General features: G+C 41.1%; 1 protein-coding gene across 2 annotated transcripts in view; it reads right to left on the bottom strand.

Annotated features, from left to right (window-relative positions):
• KIF5B (kinesin family member 5B) overlaps positions 1–18,093 on the bottom strand; it is a 68,684-nt gene that overhangs the window by 33,853 nt on the left and 16,738 nt on the right. For both annotated transcript variants that reach the window (XM_075922660.2, XM_075922661.2), the window contains exons 3-11: positions 14,264–14,337; positions 13,674–13,778; positions 13,264–13,312; positions 12,811–12,866; positions 12,643–12,730; positions 4,368–4,492; positions 2,313–2,417; positions 1,390–1,535; positions 689–837 (exon numbers count right to left, since the gene is read on the bottom strand). In XM_075922660.2, coding sequence (XP_075778775.1) covers positions 689–837; positions 1,390–1,535; positions 2,313–2,417; positions 4,368–4,492; positions 12,643–12,730; positions 12,811–12,866; positions 13,264–13,312; positions 13,674–13,778; positions 14,264–14,337 — 897 coding nt within the window. The remainder of the gene's footprint in view (positions 1–688; positions 838–1,389; positions 1,536–2,312; positions 2,418–4,367; positions 4,493–12,642; positions 12,731–12,810; positions 12,867–13,263; positions 13,313–13,673; positions 13,779–14,263; positions 14,338–18,093) is intronic.

Below are 18,093 nucleotides of genomic sequence, written 5' to 3' on the forward strand. Positions count from 1 at the left end.
CATGGCTCCAGCAACAGAGCCATGTAGATGAGCTTTGTAGATATAGCAAAATGAAGTGGCTATTTAAATAATCGCCGCTTCATTTACATCAAAATGGCTGCCGCCAATCAGCTGTTTGTCAGCTCAGCGTGGTAGTCTGGACGCTCGGCGGTCGACATCAAAAGCCTTTGTCGAACGCCCCAGTAAACCTCATCCCACGAGGCATAACGGGGTGGTCGACAAAGGCTTATGATGTCGACTGCCGAGCGTCCAGACTACCGCGCTGAGCCAACAAACAGCTGATTGGTGGCAGCCATTTTGATGTAAATGAAGTGGAGATTATTTAAATCACCGTTTCATTTTGCTATGTCTACAAAGCTCATCTACATGGCTCCGTCGATGGAGTCACGTAGTGTAAACAGAGCAGAAGCTCTGCATCATGGGGGTGATACCCTCCATACCACAGGACTAAAGCCTTGAGACCTCCCGCCTACAAGGCAGAAGCCCCTAACCCCACCACCCCAATGCACGGCATAAGCCCCAAGCTCCCTTTCCCCCGGGGAAGGGAGGTGCTCCGCAAATCACACTCACTGTAAAAGAGCTGCAAGTAACTTACAAATCAGTTTAGTTGAATTAGTCAGACTGGTCAGGTGTGGCCAATCTTCAGTAACCTAAAATTCATAGAATACAAAAATTCATAGTTTCTTACCATTGCGCCATCTGTTGAGTTCATTTTCAAGCCACTGTATGGTGTTACGCAGTGTCTTGTTTCTCTCTTTTTCTCTTTCATACTTTTTTTTCCATTGTTCTGCAGTAAGTTCCACATTGACACAAACTGTGTTCTTAATAGTCTTAGCTCTAGACAAAAAGATCAGAAAAATAGCCAGGCTGAACAAGTTTGATACTGAGATTTGAGCCTATACATAATTTGGTCAGATTACTGCCTATCCAATGAGTGTAATATTGTGCCTGTGTCCTTATTCATTCCAAACAGAAAGCCTTCAGTAAGGCTGTGATGAGATGACCACATAGTGCATTAAAGATTAAGCAGGTAAGTCATTAAACAGCCAGTCGACACTGCACTAATCAGTTCCTCTTCTAAATCACAGACATCTTCCTTCCAATCATCTATGCAGAAGTTCCATATGTTCAATAACCAGTGGGTGGCCTTAACGTCAACCATAAAGATAATTCCAATGCCAGACATACATGGATTTTAATTTTGTAAATTCTACATAAACACCAACTTTTGAAGAATCACTACTTGGAGATAACAAAGTAGGGCTTAAACTGAAAATAGCTTGCAGTAAAGGATACATACCTTGCCAATCTACTTGAAACTCTCATTCTTCCATGTTCTCTAGTTTAGGCAAAATGTGTCTTCTTAAAAGCATTTAATTGTTTACTCACCTTTGACCAAATAAGAGTGTAGATTTAGTTTCAGATTCATTGTATGATGATGGAGAGCAGCAAATTACAATAGTGGTTCTACAGTTACCACCCAATGAATCCTGAAGGATTCTGGTCATTTTACTGTCACGATATGGAACGTAACTCTGGAATAAATAAAAGTATAGATTAGCATATGTTTAAAAGAGGAGGTTAGAACTGATCGACTTAATGATACAGTTTGTTGGATAAGGATCTGTCTGCACTCAATTCAGCTAAGATCAATAAATTACCAGGAAGAACAGTCAGGCTCACCGATGAGGAAAGGAGAGGGCAAGTGCCCCATGGCCCAGTGATTCAAGGAGCCTTGCATCATTTAAATTGTTGCCAGAGCAACAAAGTGCTGAACTGAACACTCCAGGCAGCACTAAGGACTGGGATGCTTGGGGATGGGGAAAGAATGCTGCACTTCAGGCAGTGCTGAAGGCTGGTGTCCCTCATCCCTCCCCGATTCATGGAGTACGGAGTCCTCTCTCCGCCATGCCCAGGGGCCTATGTAGGCTGTCACCTCCACTGAGGATAGTAAAGATAAATTCTCTTCAGATTCTTAAACGATACCCATCAGAGTGGTATAAGCACAAATCTTCCAAATAAAAATGTTATGTCCAAGACTTTATACTTTTAGGGTAGATGAAACATCCGTTAAGATAATCTTCTGATGTTATATACGCTTATTTAAAATTCTGCTTTACACAGCAAGAATGACACTAGCAGACATTGTTGCATTTTTAAAGTGCAGTGATACAAATGGTTGAGATTTTTCAGACAGTGCACATGGGGATGTGTGGTTAAATCCCATGTGTTGACTTGAAAATCTCAGCCCATGTTTCCTCAGTACTATTGCATCTGTATTGTGTCTCTGGATTTTAAAAAAATGCACTTACACTGCTTTCAGCCAAAGCAGAGATGACATTTCCAAGAGCTGAGAGAGACTTGTTGATATTCTTAGCTTCATCTAGCACAGCACCTTCTGCTCCAGTTTTACTAACCTAAAAAAGATTGAACAAAGCAAACATCCTGGGAAGCACTTTTCAGGTTAGGTGTTTATAAAAAACCCTGAATAGCTTACTCTTTTTTAAAAAGTATTATCACTGTTGCACCACTAACTAGTAAAGTCAGCCGGGAAACTGGATTCTCTTCCCTCTCTCCACACAACCTTGAGAAAAATTCTGATTTTTCCACCGAAACACATTTTGAAATAAGACTACTCAGTTTTTTCAGTGAAAATCAAAAATTTCCCAAGGAATGCAGACACTTCTTGTTAAAAAAATGTAGTTGAAAACTCAATTTGGGTGAAAAGTTGGACCAAATATACTCACTAGACCGGGGTGACCAACCCAAGGCTCTTCAAAGAAAAAAATTGTGTCTCTGAAAGGGGTGTTTCTGTCGCAGCATACAGACTATATATGGAGCAGATTCAGAAACAGCCTCTGTCACAAAAAAACCTTAAGACACAGGTTCCTGACGCTACAAGTTTACAGAGAAGATTACAGTGGAAAATTACTGCAGCCTCACTTCCCTCAGAAGGTACCTGAGGCTCCTGGATAAAAATAAAGTCACTAGTTCCTGCTAACACCATCCCCATATCTGCTGCCATGCGTAGCTCCACAGTTCTATCATCTGTATTGCCCCTCCCTCACATTCTCCCAATCTACATTGAAATAATTTTGAAGCTGCATTTTATTTTAAGTAAACAAGCATTAAGTGTAAAATGAACACAATATATATGCCACAAGGTGAGCACACAACTTGTGGGAAAACTGTGGTGTCTGACTATTTTTAAGAACCAATTGAACAATTAAGGAGATTCAACAACATAACATGGTCAGTTTTTTAACCTTGTACATTAGATTTTCTAAACTGTGTGTCATTTTTGCTGCACTCCTCTGGCGATATACTCACAACTGGGTCAGGCCTGGAAAATGCCTTTCCATCATGGCATGATTCCAGAGGGGCAAGGGAAAAGCTCTGAGAAACCTTTAAAACCAGGTCTTTTTATATGATCAATGAACAAGCAATGTCATTGCTCTTAATTGTACTTTAACTAATTGTACTTTAACTGAAACCTGCACTCTCCACGCTTTTCTCATCTCACTTTGCCATATTTTCCCCTAATTTTTCCTTAATTTCCCTGTACCTGATGAGGACCCAATCAGTCTTTTTCCTATTTTGATTATCTTAAGATTTGGGCTGAGGTAAGGCTGGTATTTCAAGGGTCATTACAAACTTAAACATAGACAATCTCCCTTTTTCCTGATCTTATTCTATTTGGTCAAATGCTTTGCACCTATTGCTTGTGCTATAATCCAAACCCAATTTTAAAAACACAGTTCACTCAGGCCTAACATAGGCCTGCAGGGAGACAAGCAAGACCCTGTAAATACTGGCAGAGTGGTTCACAAGATGACTCCACTTCATTCTGTTAATCAAAATAAGGAAGAAATTTCCACACAACGGCCTTTTCTCAGAATTAAGGTTTCACAAGTGCATTTACAGTCAATGTGATCACAGATCAATGTATTAGGATAGTATTAATACAAGCAACTACAACTTACTCAAAATCTACACCACCAGCTTCACAACAAATTCCCTTTCAATTCCAACATAACCAAATCTCAGGCCACAGCTCCAGTTTGTCATATCACATTTAAATGGAGAAAATGAACTTCATTCTACTTTTTTCATGTACAAAAAGTCACTACACATTTTACCAAAGTCAATTGTATCTGTCAATAGGAAGTAGATCAAATTAGCTTACGCAGTACTGGAGTTGAGGTTTCACATCTGAGCACTGGAGTTGAAAAGAGTCCTGAAGTTGACTGAGAAGTCAATATTATAATTTGTATCCCCTTAGGAATTGATACTTGAGCAACCTAAACTGTATGTTAAACAGGTTCACGTATGTTTCTTTAGTTTTCAAATATAAAAAAAAAAGTTACCTTTTCACTACCTGCCAAGTCCACAAGGTAAAGTTTTCCACTCAGTTTCTGTTCAGTTTGGGTGTTCTCTTGTTTTACATTAATAAGGAAAATACTATGACTTCGAGAGCTGTGTTCGTTCATGTCTATAATGCAAATATTTAAGAATTTTCAAAAAACATTTTGCTTATACAACAAATCTGCCCTGATAACTAGACTAATTTGACCTTAACTAGACATTTATTAGTTAATATGAACCTCTACCAGTGAACAAATATATCTAGAAATAAACAGCCATACAGCAGTTTCTGATGAATACAGCATATTTAATCTAAAGCAGGCAAATAAAGATTCAATCCCATCTTATTCGATTAAATCACCCTTTTGACATTTCTATTAATAAAATGTGAAGTGTATTGATAAAAACTTACTAGTCTTCCTTTTACTGTGGGCTTCAAGTATTTTTGGAGTTTATTAGACACAATAGAACATTTGTCAATTTATTTAACCAAAGCTGGTGCATACTGACCCAACATGCAGTTTTTCCTTTAGGGCTCATCTAGGATTACATGAAAGATTCAAAAAAGGATATGCAAATTCCACGGGAATTTCCATATCTTCTTCCAATCTCGCTTTTGAAAGTGAAAGTAATCAAAACGCAGGGTTTTTTGGCCACCCCTCCTTTTTTGAAAAGCCACGTAAACCTCTTTTTTCCTTTTAAAAAAAGGGGGGGGGGGTTTTGAAAAAGGGAGGGATTTGCCAAATCCCGCTCCCCCCCCCCCCCGTCTTGATTACTTTCACTTTTGAAGCTTTGCTTTCGGAAGTGAGATCGGAAGAAGATATGCAAATTCCCACAGAATTTTCATATACTCTTTTGAATCTTCTAAGTCAGGGGTCTCCAAACTGCGGCCCGCGGGCCGGATGTGGCCCGCGAGGCCCTCTCATCCGGCCCGTGGAGACCTTTTTGTCTGGCCCCGCCTTCTTCCGCGTGCACCAACCAGAGCCAATCAGGCGGAGGGTGGCTGCGGCGGTGGAAGGAGAGAGCTTGAGTCCGAGCATTGGTGTCAGCAGGAGAAACGGATTCGCAGGCGGCTGCGCGAGGTTCCAGCGCGCGCACGGGACAGCAGGTAGCCCAGGTCAGGGACGGCTCCGCGTGCCGCTTGGCCAGGCGAAAAAGGGGGGTCTCGAAGGCGGGCTCCGGATCAGACCCGGCAGCAGAGGATCGCGGGAGGCTGGACGGAGGGGAGGAAACCCGACGGTGGTTTCTCAGGGGCTAGGAGCGAGGGGCTACTTCTCTGGGGGCGGGGCTGAGAAGCTGGTGCCCATTGCAGGAGGCGGTCTGGTTGCTGTGGCACAGCCTCTGGGTGACGCTGTGCCGTGCCTAGCGCGCTGCCCTGGTCCCTGCAGTGCGCCCTGAAGAAACATCCCTCTCCCTTCCACGTCTGGTCTCTCTCATCCCGATATCCTGCCGGGTATCAGTCTGTGGGAGCGTTGGGCACTGCTTTCCAACTTCCTTTACCAAGTGATAACGTGTCTGCTTTCAAACCAGCTTTTCCCATTAAAATGCATGCCCCTTGTTCCATGGGGCTATGTTACAAATTGTCACCTCATTCCCTGCATGATAGGAGAGAGCGATCACATCTCTTCAAGTGTGAGTGTCTTAGGCTGAACGTATTGCCAGGATTATGGTGCTTACAATTTTCATCACATTGCGCAGGTGGAAATGAGTTCTCAGCAGTTTCCCCGTTCTGGAGCCCCTCCTGCAGGACTAGGACAAGCACCACCCCCAATTTCAAACAATGATTTCTAAAGCCAGAAATGTCTGCTATTTTGGCATCCAGGAAACAATTTCACCATTCACACTAATACAGGTGTTCATGTGTAGTGTATCAATGTGTTATTAAATAATAACTGAATAAAATAATATTAAATAAATAATTAAAAACAACATCCATGTTTTGATTGTTTTTTATTTGGACCTCAAGTGTGTAGTCGGCCCCCAAACTGCTGTTTGATAGTTAATGCGGCCCTCGGGCAGAAAAGTTTGGAGACCCCTGTTCTAAGTAGTCTAGATGAGCCCTTAGAAACTACAGTAAAAGCTGTGTTACCCAGCTCTATACCAACTAGAAAGCTCTATAAACTAGCATTTCTGATCTTCATAAAGTCTGGTTGGCAGGTCCCACATGGCTCCCTGGAAATGGCAATATGTCCCTGCTTCTCCTAGGCAGAGGAACAGCACTGAAGGGTTAGGACTGTTGGACTAGGGGTTGGTTTCTAGCCAATGGGAGCTGCAGAGCCACCACTTGAGGAGTGTGGGGGAGGCAGGAGGATGGGACTGAGGCAGCAGAGTCACCTAGCTGTGCCTCTACCAGGAGTGGCAGGGAAAGATCACCACTTGCAGGGAGCCACTCAAGATGAGCACCTCCTGGATCAGCATCCTGAAACACTCCAACCCACACCCGCATCTAAACTCCCTTCCAGAAGCCACACTCCACATCCAAACTCTATCCCTCTTAATTAACTGGAATTTTTCCCACTTATCAGCCCCTTCATTCCCCCAACATGCCAGATTAAAAAAAGCTTTTACTTTGTTTCATTTGTTATACATGTAAGATAGTGGTTTTGTGTTACACCTTTAAGCTAGTGCTATATTAACAGCATAGTTGTGTTTCACATTTTAGAAACATGATTCATACTGAATTAGAACAGTTCAGGTTTAGTACCAAAAGTCTAAACTGATGTATTTTGCCCTGTGTCAGGCAGAAACCACCCTAAATCCCTCACAGCCCTCCAAAGATGTTCTGATAGCTACAAGAAAAACTAAGGAAACGTAAACTCCTCTTGTTCCCCATAGCCACTGTTACTTCCCTGTTCCTCAAGAAACCAGTCTTGGTTTCTGTTCCTTATTGGAACAAGAAAAAAAAAAAAGAAGAACTACATTTGGTGCATCACTCCTCCAAAATGTTCATCTGATCTAAGGGAGGGATAATGCAAGTTTGGACATGGTATTGGATTGCATTCCCCAACCTTATACTGATAAAAAAAAAAAAAAAAAGGCAGCAGGAACAGGAAAGCTCCACAACAGGAGTTCTTAACATTTTTCTGATGAAGCCCTCTGTCTGTTCCCTTTGTCGAATGCTGCCATATTTATATTGTTTTCTCTTCTGCTTCAATTTTGCTTTTCCTGACTCTGTTCCTGTGCCCACAGCATACTGTTTTTCCTCTTTTTGACATCTCATTTTATAGCTTTCCCTCCCTACGTCTCATTCAGTAGACAGCTACATATATTTATAGTGAGTCTCCACGGATTGCTCCAAAGACATAAGGCATATACTTTCACAACTCCGTGGACTGTTATAGGACCAAAGAAAGAAATTTGGGCCTATGGCATGTTGCTTATATCTACAGATAAACATGAGCATCTTGTGGTCAGCTGTGTTTCAGGCCTCTACAGTAGGCTTCATGAGACACAGAGTGCTTTCTCAAAAAGCAAGTGGCTTCATGAGACACAGAGCGCTTTACTTTCAGATACAGGAGAACATTCATGGAGTGAGAGGCATAGATAAAAATGGCCACAGATCCATCTAGCCCACTATCCTGCCTTCTGACAGTGGCCAATGCCAGATGCCCCAAATAATTTTGTCTGGCCCCGCCTTCTTCCGCGTGCACCAACCAGAGCCAATCAGGCGGAGGGTGGCTGCGGCGGTGGAAGGAGAGAGCTTGAGTCCGAGCATTGGTGTCAGCGGGAGAAACGGATTCGCAGGCGGCTGCGCGAGGTTCCAGCGCGCGCACGGGACAGCAGGTAGCCCAGGTCAGGGACGGCTCCGCGTGCCGCTTGGCCAGGCGAAAAAGGGGGGTCTCGAAGGCGGGCTCCGGATCAGACCCGGCAGCAGAGGATCGCGGGAGGCTGGACGGAGGGGAGGAAACCCGACGGTGGTTTCTCAGGGGCTAGGAGCGAGGGGCTACTTCTCTGGGGGCGGGGCTGAGAAGCTGGTGCCCATTGCAGGAGGCGGTCTGGTTGCTGTGGCACAGCCTCTGGGTGACGCTGTGCCGTGCCTAGCGCGCTGCCCTGGTCCCTGCAGTGCGCCCTGAAGAAACATCCCTCTCCCTTCCACGTCTGGTCTCTCTCATCCCGATATCCTGCCGGGTATCAGTCTGTGGGAGCGTTGGGCACTGCTTTCCAACTTCCTTTACCAAGTGATAACGTGTCTGCTTTCAAACCAGCTTTTCCCATTAAAATGCATGCCCCTTGTTCCATGGGGCTATGTTACAAATTGTCACCTCATTCCCTGCATGATAGGAGAGAGCGATCACATCTCTTCAAGTGTGAGTGTCTTAGGCTGAACGTATTGCCAGGATTATGGTGCTTACAATTTTCATCACATTGCGCAGGTGGAAATGAGTTCTCAGCAGTTTCCCCGTTCTGGAGCCCCTCCTGCAGGACTAGGACAAGCACCACCCCCAATTTCAAACAATGATTTCTAAAGCCAGAAATGTCTGCTATTTTGGCATCCAGGAAACAATTTCACCATTCACACTAATACAGGTGTTCATGTGTAGTGTATCAATGTGTTATTAAATAATAACTGAATAAAATAATATTAAATAAATAATTAAAAACAACATCCATGTTTTGATTGTTTTTTATTTGGACCTCAAGTGTGTAGTCGGCCCCCAAACTGCTGTTTGATAGTTAATGCGGCCCTCGGGCAGAAAAGTTTGGAGACCCCTGTTCTAAGTAGTCTAGATGAGCCCTTAGAAACTACAGTAAAAGCTGTGTTACCCAGCTCTATACCAACTAGAAAGCTCTATAAACTAGCATTTCTGATCTTCATAAAGTCTGGTTGGCAGGTCCCACATGGCTCCCTGGAAATGGCAATATGTCCCTGCTTCTCCTAGGCAGAGGAACAGCACTGAAGGGTTAGGACTGTTGGACTAGGGGTTGGTTTCTAGCCAATGGGAGCTGCAGAGCCACCACTTGAGGAGTGTGGGGGAGGCAGGAGGATGGGACTGAGGCAGCAGAGTCACCTAGCTGTGCCTCTACCAGGAGTGGCAGGGAAAGATCACCACTTGCAGGGAGCCACTCAAGATGAGCACCTCCTGGATCAGCATCCTGAAACACTCCAACCCACACCCGCATCTAAACTCCCTTCCAGAAGCCACACTCCACATCCAAACTCTATCCCTCTTAATTAACTGGAATTTTTCCCACTTATCAGCCCCTTCATTCCCCCAACATGCCGGATTAAAAAAAGCTTTTACTTTGTTTCATTTGTTATACATGTAAGATAGTGGTTTTGTGTTACACCTTTAAGCTAGTGCTATATTAACAGCATAGTTGTGTTTCACATTTTAGAAACATGATTCATACTGAATTAGAACAGTTCAGGTTTAGTACCAAAAGTCTAAACTGATGTATTTTGCCCTGTGTCAGGCAGAAACCACCCTAAATCCCTCACAGCCCTCCAAAGATGTTCTGATAGCTACAAGAAAAACTAAGGAAACGTAAACTCCTCTTGTTCCCCATAGCCACTGTTACTTCCCTGTTCCTCAAGAAACCAGTCTTGGTTTCTGTTCCTTATTGGAACAAGAAAAAAAAAAAAGAAGAACTACATTTGGTGCATCACTCCTCCAAAATGTTCATCTGATCTAAGGGAGGGATAATGCAAGTTTGGACATGGTATTGGATTGCATTCCCCAACCTTATACTGATAAAAAAAAAAAAAAAAAGGCAGCAGGAACAGGAAAGCTCCACAACAGGAGTTCTTAACATTTTTCTGATGAAGCCCTCTGTCTGTTCCCTTTGTCGAATGCTGCCATATTTATATTGTTTTCTCTTCTGCTTCAATTTTGCTTTTCCTGACTCTGTTCCTGTGCCCACAGCATACTGTTTTTCCTCTTTTTGACATCTCATTTTATAGCTTTCCCTCCCTACGTCTCATTCAGTAGACAGCTACATATATTTATAGTGAGTCTCCACGGATTGCTCCAAAGACATAAGGCATATACTTTCACAACTCCGTGGACTGTTATAGGACCAAAGAAAGAAATTTGGGCCTATGGCATGTTGCTTATATCTACAGATAAACATGAGCATCTTGTGGTCAGCTGTGTTTCAGGCCTCTACAGTAGGCTTCATGAGACACAGAGCGCTTTACTTTCAGATACAGGAGAACATTCATGGAGTGAGAGGCATAGATAAAAATGGCCACAGATCCATCTAGCCCACTATCCTGCCTTCTGACAGTGGCCAATGCCAGATGCCCCAGAGGGAGTGAACAGGGAATCTTCAAGCAATCCCTCTCCTGTCACCCATTCCCAGCCTCTGACAAAGGCTAGGGACATCATTCCTACCCATCCTGGCTAAAACCCACTAATGGACCTAACCTCCATGAATTCATCTACTTCTTTCTTGAATCCTGTTAAACTCCTGGACTTCACAACATCCTCTATCAAGGAATTCCACAGGTTGACTGTGTGCTATGTGAAGAAAAATGTCCTTTTATTTGTTTTAAACCTGCTACCTATTAATTTAATTTGGTGACCCCTAGCTCTTACGTTATGGGAACAAGTAAATAATTTTTCTTTATTCACTTTTTCCACGCCAGACCTCTATCATATTCCCCCTTAGTCTCTTCTTTTCTAAGCTGAAAAGTCCTAGTCTTTTTAATCTCTCTTCATTGCGGACCCATTCCAAACCCTTAATCATTTTTGTTGTCCTTTTCTGAAACTTTTCCAATGCCAATATATCGTTTTTGAGATAAGGCGATCATGTCTGTACGCAGTATTCAAAACCATCGTATACCCACATCTAATCCTAAAAGTAGGTTTACCGATTATGAAAAAAACGCCACGTTCTTTCAATTTAATTTGAAGAGAACACGACAGCAGTCTAGATGCAGGTGAATTTTTTTTTTTTTTTTTTTTTTTTTTTTTTTTTAAGAAAAAGGCCACTTTTTTGGGGGGAAAAAAGCCTCAGTAGTCTAGACACACCCTAAGTAGTTGTAGCCAAATTATTGCCCATCATATTGTATATATAGTTGAGATTATTCTTTCCAGTGTGCATTACTTTACATTTACCCTCACTACATTTAATTTACCATTTTGTTGTCCAATCACTTAGTTTGGTGAGTTCTTTTTGAAGCTCTTCACAGTCTGCTTTGGTCTTAATGATCTTGAGCGTTTTAGTATCATCTGCAAATTTTGCCACCTCACTGTTTTCCCCTTTCTCCAGATTATTTATAAATATATTGAGTAGGATTGGTCCTCGTACAGACCCTTGGGAGATATCACTAGTTACCTCTCTCCATTCTGAAAACTTACCATTTATTCCTTACCATTTATTCCTACCGTTTGTTTTCTGTATTTAATCAGTTATCAAGCCACAAGAGGACCTTCCCTCTTATGTCATGACAACTTACTTTACTTAAGAGCCTTTGGTGAGAGATCTTGTCAAAGGCTCTCTGGAAATCTAAGTACACTATATCTACTGGATTCCTCTTGCCCACGTTTGTTAACCTCCTCAAAGGACTCTAGTAGATTAGTAAGCATGATTTCCCTTTACAGAAACCACATTGACTCCCTCCCCCCCCAACAGGTTATGTTCATCTATGCGTCTGATAATTTTATTCTTTACTATAGTTCGGAGTGGGGTAATTTTTTTGGGTCGGAGGCCACTGACCCACAGAAAACTCAGTTGGAGGCAAAGTGAAAAGTCTGATTGAGGAGAACAACTCACATTCCCCTCGCACACCAGAGCCTAGGGGGACACAAGCTAGTAGATTTTGTGTGCTCCAGTTCTGTGGGTGGATGTCAGGGGAGCTGGAGCACAGGCACGGGCTCCCCAATGCAGAGGATCTCTGATCTTCAGGAGCTGCAACCAACCCCCGGGCCTCAGACTCCCCATCCCTGCTATAGTTTCAACTAATTTGCCCAGTACTGATGTTAGACTTACTTGTCTAACTGCCAGGATCACCTCTAGATGTGGGACCATGAACTTTCATTACCCCATACTTGTGCTCTGCCCCTACTCCAAGAGGGGGCACGCAACCTCAGGTTGAGTAACTCCACCCCAGCAACAGAAAATTAGATGAAGGAGACAAACTTTTTAGTAGACCAAGATTGTTTTACTTGTTTTAACTCACTCCTGCCTCCCCGCTTCAAGTAACACATAATGGTCAATCACATGAGCCAATCTTTCAAAAAACTACAATCATTCACTTACAAACTGCAAATGTATCTCACTCATTTATAAAATAAATGAAAAGAAAAAATGCCATGTAAAAAAACCACTTACTTGTAACTGCTACATGTCTGTTAGATTTTCCTTCATCTATAGTATCCATAACTTCATCTGGACTACATACAAAACGTTCAGTGCAACCCTTTAAAAATGGACAAAACATAGATAAGTGATGGACGCTGGAGAAAAGTAGGTTAGGTCAATAGTGTAACTCATACTCACTTTTACATAAGGAACTCTATTTTTGTCCTCATGAACAGAAAGGTTGGTCTTTGAAACTGGAAGAAAAAAAAATCTACAGATATTTAATTTGTTCACACAATAGCATGGTGAATGAGCAGTTTTCAGTATATATGCCCAGGGAAACAAACATTTCCCACGGTATCTCATGCAATTCCTATATTCTAATCTCTGAACAGGGATTTACACAAAATAGCCATCAGAGAAATCCAAATGTATTTATATAGATATCACATTATACACAGAAAAGGCTGAACTATTCTTAAACTTTACAACTATGAGGTTATGAAAACCACTGAAAGACTACATTTACAGTTGCCATTTACAATGTATTATTAATATACCATGTAACTATCTTAATCTGGTGGCAAAGTTTCTTTCCCTTTCTTTGCCTAAAACTGCTACCCCGATCCTATATAAAGGGCACACACTTACCATCTAAAAGGTCCCTTATTTTATCCAAGTATATTTCAAAATATGACACCTAATAAAAAAAATACAGCATTAAAAACACAGTAATTCATAGGGACCACTGAGTAATTTAGTCTGACCTCCTGTCTAACAGATGGCTTTCTTCCAATGATTCCTGCACCTAGTTCAAAAATTTGTGATTGAACCAAAATTTCATTACCAAAGGATAAATTCCCTCACTTTAAGATTAGCATATTATTGACAATGATTTCCATATTAAGAAAAATAGAGATTCCCAACTTTTATCTTCAGATTCAGAGCTTCCAAATGAAATTGGAGACTTGCACATGCACCAAAAAGTCCAATAATTTAACCATGACTAGTTTTAAACCAGATGCAACTTTATTTCAATAGTACTACTTAAACCAATTTACCTTAATGTGGAACTCCAAATTTTCATCCATGGAGTAAATATAATTAAAAATATCTTGCACTATTCTTGGAATAATCCCCATCCCATCTGGATCATGAAGTTTTCCCTTTTGGAAAAAAGAAGAACTAAATGCAATATTCTTTTTCAGTTATAATTCCCTGAACACAATAACTTTCTAATAATCAAAGAAAAAAACTAAACACAGAAGGAGCTGATTTTAGAACACTAACTAGAGAGAAAATGTTTAAGAAGTCATGCCAATCCATTTAGGATCAAAATTTGTTAGGGCAAAAAAATGACCTCATGAAACCTTTTAAATACTAAATTGAAGATAAAACTGCGCTTAATGGAATACTTGATGTTACTTATTCTGCAGTTGGAGGGCCATATAAGGCTCCACAAGTTAATTACTGCTATTCTCAGACTCATGGTACTAATGATGCCAAACATATTATGATCAAGCCCACCAAGTAATTGTGAAGGAAAGGATTCTAGATAAACAGAAGAGGCTGAGAACTTTTATTTCAAAAGGATAACGTTATAGTACTATGGAAAAATAGTTTATGAGAAAGTCCTTTTAGGGTACCTTACCTCCATAGTGTGAGTTTTCCCAGATGATGTTTGTCCATAAGCAAATATTGTACCATTGTATCCCTCAAGTACATCTAACAAGAAAAAATGTATGTATTAGGGTGTTATGCTTAAACGAAGCACACAAGATCTTTTATGGGGGAAAAGGCAGTACTCCTCAGCTGTGTCTACATTGGCACCCTTTTCCGGAAAAGGGATGCTAATGAGACAAGTCGGAATTGCAAATGCTGCGGGGGATTTAAATATCCCCTGCGGCATTTGCATGAAGGCTCGGGGCTTTGCTGGAGAAAAGCGCCAGTCTAGACGGGACCTTTCGGAAAATAAAGCCTTTTCCGGAAGATCCCTTATTCCTGATTTTAAGAGGAATAAGGGATCTTCCGGAAAAGGCTTTATTTTCCGAAAGATCCCGTCTAGACTGGCGCTTTTCTCCGGCAAAGCCCTGAGCCGGAAAAAAGCGGCAGCCATGTTCATGCAAATGCCGCGGGGGATATTTAAATCCCCCGCGGCATTTGCAATTCCAACTTGTCTCATTAGCATCCCTTTTCCGGAAAAGGGTGCCAATGTAGACACAGCCTACATTTATTGAGAATACAACATTTGCATATGCTTTTCAATCTCTCTCACACACACACACACACACACACACACACACACACACACACACACACACACACACACACACACACACACACACACCACCCACCCACCCACCCCACAACATGCATACATCATCCTGCCAAATGATATCATTGTTACCAGTCCAGAGTCTGCATCAATCTAGTGGCCAGCTAGATCGAACGCGGGGAGAGCGGGGCCTTTGTTGGTTGTGATCCGATGCTCCTCTTGGGATGGTGTCATGGCAGGACAGAACCCAAAGTTCCATAGCAAAGCACCGTGCTTTATATAATTCTCCGTCTCTGTTAAAATCCATGGATCCCGCTCTGTCAGCTTGTGACCAGAATGTTATCTTGTTGATGTCAATCATTCTCAAACATCTTTTGAAGGCTCTTCCTGTCCTGGATTAAATCAGTTGTTTACAGGGGTGCCCACCCTTCACCTTTACAGCTGTCAATTCTGCCAATCTGATCCATTCTTGACCGTGGGTACGCACTGATGGTTTCTCTGTTCTTCGCAGTCTGTCTTTTACAGTTTGTCTTCACTCCACATTCTCCCCCTTCTCTGGCCATCTGGCTCTAACGATGACCTTCACACCCTATCTCATTCATACAAACAGTCTCTCACAGAATCCTTCAAAGGTAAACAATACTGTTTTATATTAAGCAAAAGCAAAAGAATTCACATTGAAGGCCCGGGCCTTCGATATTTCTAATCTCATTAGCATAGACACAATATGAGATCCTGTCTCTTTACTTACTAAAACTTTAGAACAAGGAACTATAGCAGATATATACTTTACTAAAAATTTGACTTATTACAATATTAAATATGATTATATATATTACCTTACATTACTAAACCCAAGATAAGAAATATAAAAAGAATAAAACTTTCAATCCTAACAAGGGTTCTTTGCAAAGTAACCTTATATGGAGAAGCTTGAAAGAAGATTTGTCCACGAAGCACTGAATTATCTAATTTCAGAATTTGACCGTTACGTATTTCCACTATGAGCAAGTCTAATAAAATAGAACTAAAGGTTGCTAGAGTACAGTAAGTTACATTAACAGATTCAAATGGAAACTAATATAGTACATTAGAGTTTCAGGCTCAACATAGAGATACTTTTAAAAGATGAATTGCAAAAAAAAATTGTTTTATGCCTTTTTGCTTCTTTTTAATATTTAAAGGTGGGGGAAAGGCTGTTTCAAAAATGTGCATTAGAAATTAGTGTCTTGGTTAGGCTGGAAAACTATGACAACTGATCAACTAGAATCACAAACACTGTGATTATGAGGACAGAGGAAGGAATCCTGCAAAATGCTTTTACGAAATTACCAGAATCATAGAACACTAGAACTGGAAGGGACCTCGAGAGGTCATCAAGTCCAGCCTCCTGCCCTCACGGCAATACCCAGTACCTTCTAGACCACTGTTTCACAAATGGTGTTCCGTGGAACCCCGGGGTTCCGCAAAGTGAAAATAAGGGTTCCGCGAGAAAATTCCATTACAACAACATTTTATGATTTAAAAAAAAGTGTAATTTTTTTGTTTTTAAATATGTGCAATTAAACTAAATATTGATCTCATGACCTTGTTTAGCATTTGTTAATTATCCTTAATTATTTGTGGTCTACTTTTTCAGCTCCACATATTAGGCTGTTATTAGGGGTTCCGCAAACTTCTTTCAAGTTTAAAAGGGTTCCGTGGCCAAATAAAATTGGGAAACACTGTTCTAGACCATCCCTGATAGATACCTATCTAACCTGTTCTTAAATATCTCCATTATGCACTTCCACAACCTCCCTAAGCAATATATTCCAGTGTTTAACTACCCTGATAGTTAGGAAGTTTTACCTAATGTCCAGCCTAAACCTTTCTTGCTGCAGTTTAAGGAGAACAATTTTTCCTCCTCCTCCTTTTGGCACCCTTTTAGATACCTGAAAACTGCTAACATGTCCCCTCTCTGTCTTCTCCTTTCCAAACTAAACAAGACCAATTCTTTCAGTCTTCCATCATGTGTCATCTTCTCTAGACCTTTAATCATTCTTGTTGCTCCTCTCTGGACCTTCTCCAATTTCTCCACATCTTTCTTGAAATATAGTGCCCAGAACTGGACATAATACTCCAACTGAGGCCTAATCAGCGCAGAGTAGAGCAGAAGAATGACTTCTCGTATCTTGCTCACAACATACCTGTTAATGCATCTCAGAATCATGTTAGTTTTTTTGCAACAGTGTCACACTGTTGACTCATATTTAGCTTGTGGTTCACTATGATCCCTTTCTGCAGTACTCCTTCCTAGACAGTCACTTCACATTTTGTATATATGAAACAGATTGTTCCTTCCTAAGTGGAGTACTTTGCATTTGTCTATTAAATTTCAACCTATTTACCTCAGACCATTTCTCCAGATTGTCCAGATCATTTTGAATTATGACCCTATCCTCCAAAGCAGTTGCAACCCCTCCCAGCTTGGTATCATCTACAAACTTAATAAGCATACTCTCTATGCCAATATCTAAATCGTTAATGAAGATATTGAACAGAACCGGCCCCAAAACAGATCCCTGCGGAACCCTACTTGTTATTTCCTTCCAGCAGGATGTGAACCAATAACTACTCTGAGAACGGTTATCCAGCCAGTTCTGCACCCACCTTATAGTATCCCCACCTAAATTGTATTTGCCTAATTTATTGATAAGAAGATCATGTGAGACCATATCAAATGCCTTACTAATATATATACATTTCACATTCGTTATATTTACTTAACTGATATCCTTATTACCCCTCTAAACATCTAAATTTTTGAAGTCTTCTAGGTAATTTGTCTCAGTGATTAATTTGCTACCAGAAGTTCACAAATTTAATTGTGACTAGTGTGAAAAATGAAATCTTTACCAGTTTTGAACTTGCCATTTCAGTTTCAATAAATGGTTCCTTGTCTTTGTGTTATAAGAGAACAAACTGCCTATCTATTCTATACTAATACTATTAAAGGAGACTACTTAGGAGGGACACTATCAAAGGGAGAAGTAACAATATTTACAACTCTTCATGATAATTTATCCACCACCTTAATCGCTAATCTTCTGAGCTCCTTCAAATAATGCAATTTTTTTTGGTGAGGTGATAAAAAATACTGCAGTCCAGGTTAGAACACACTATTTATATAATTGACAACACTTCTCTACTATTATTCCTGTCAT

This window comes from Pelodiscus sinensis, chromosome 2, assembly GCF_052426305.1.
Source record: "Pelodiscus sinensis isolate ZL-2025 chromosome 2, ASM5242630v1, whole genome shotgun sequence".
Classification (NCBI taxonomy): Eukaryota; Metazoa; Chordata; order Testudines; family Trionychidae; genus Pelodiscus; species Pelodiscus sinensis.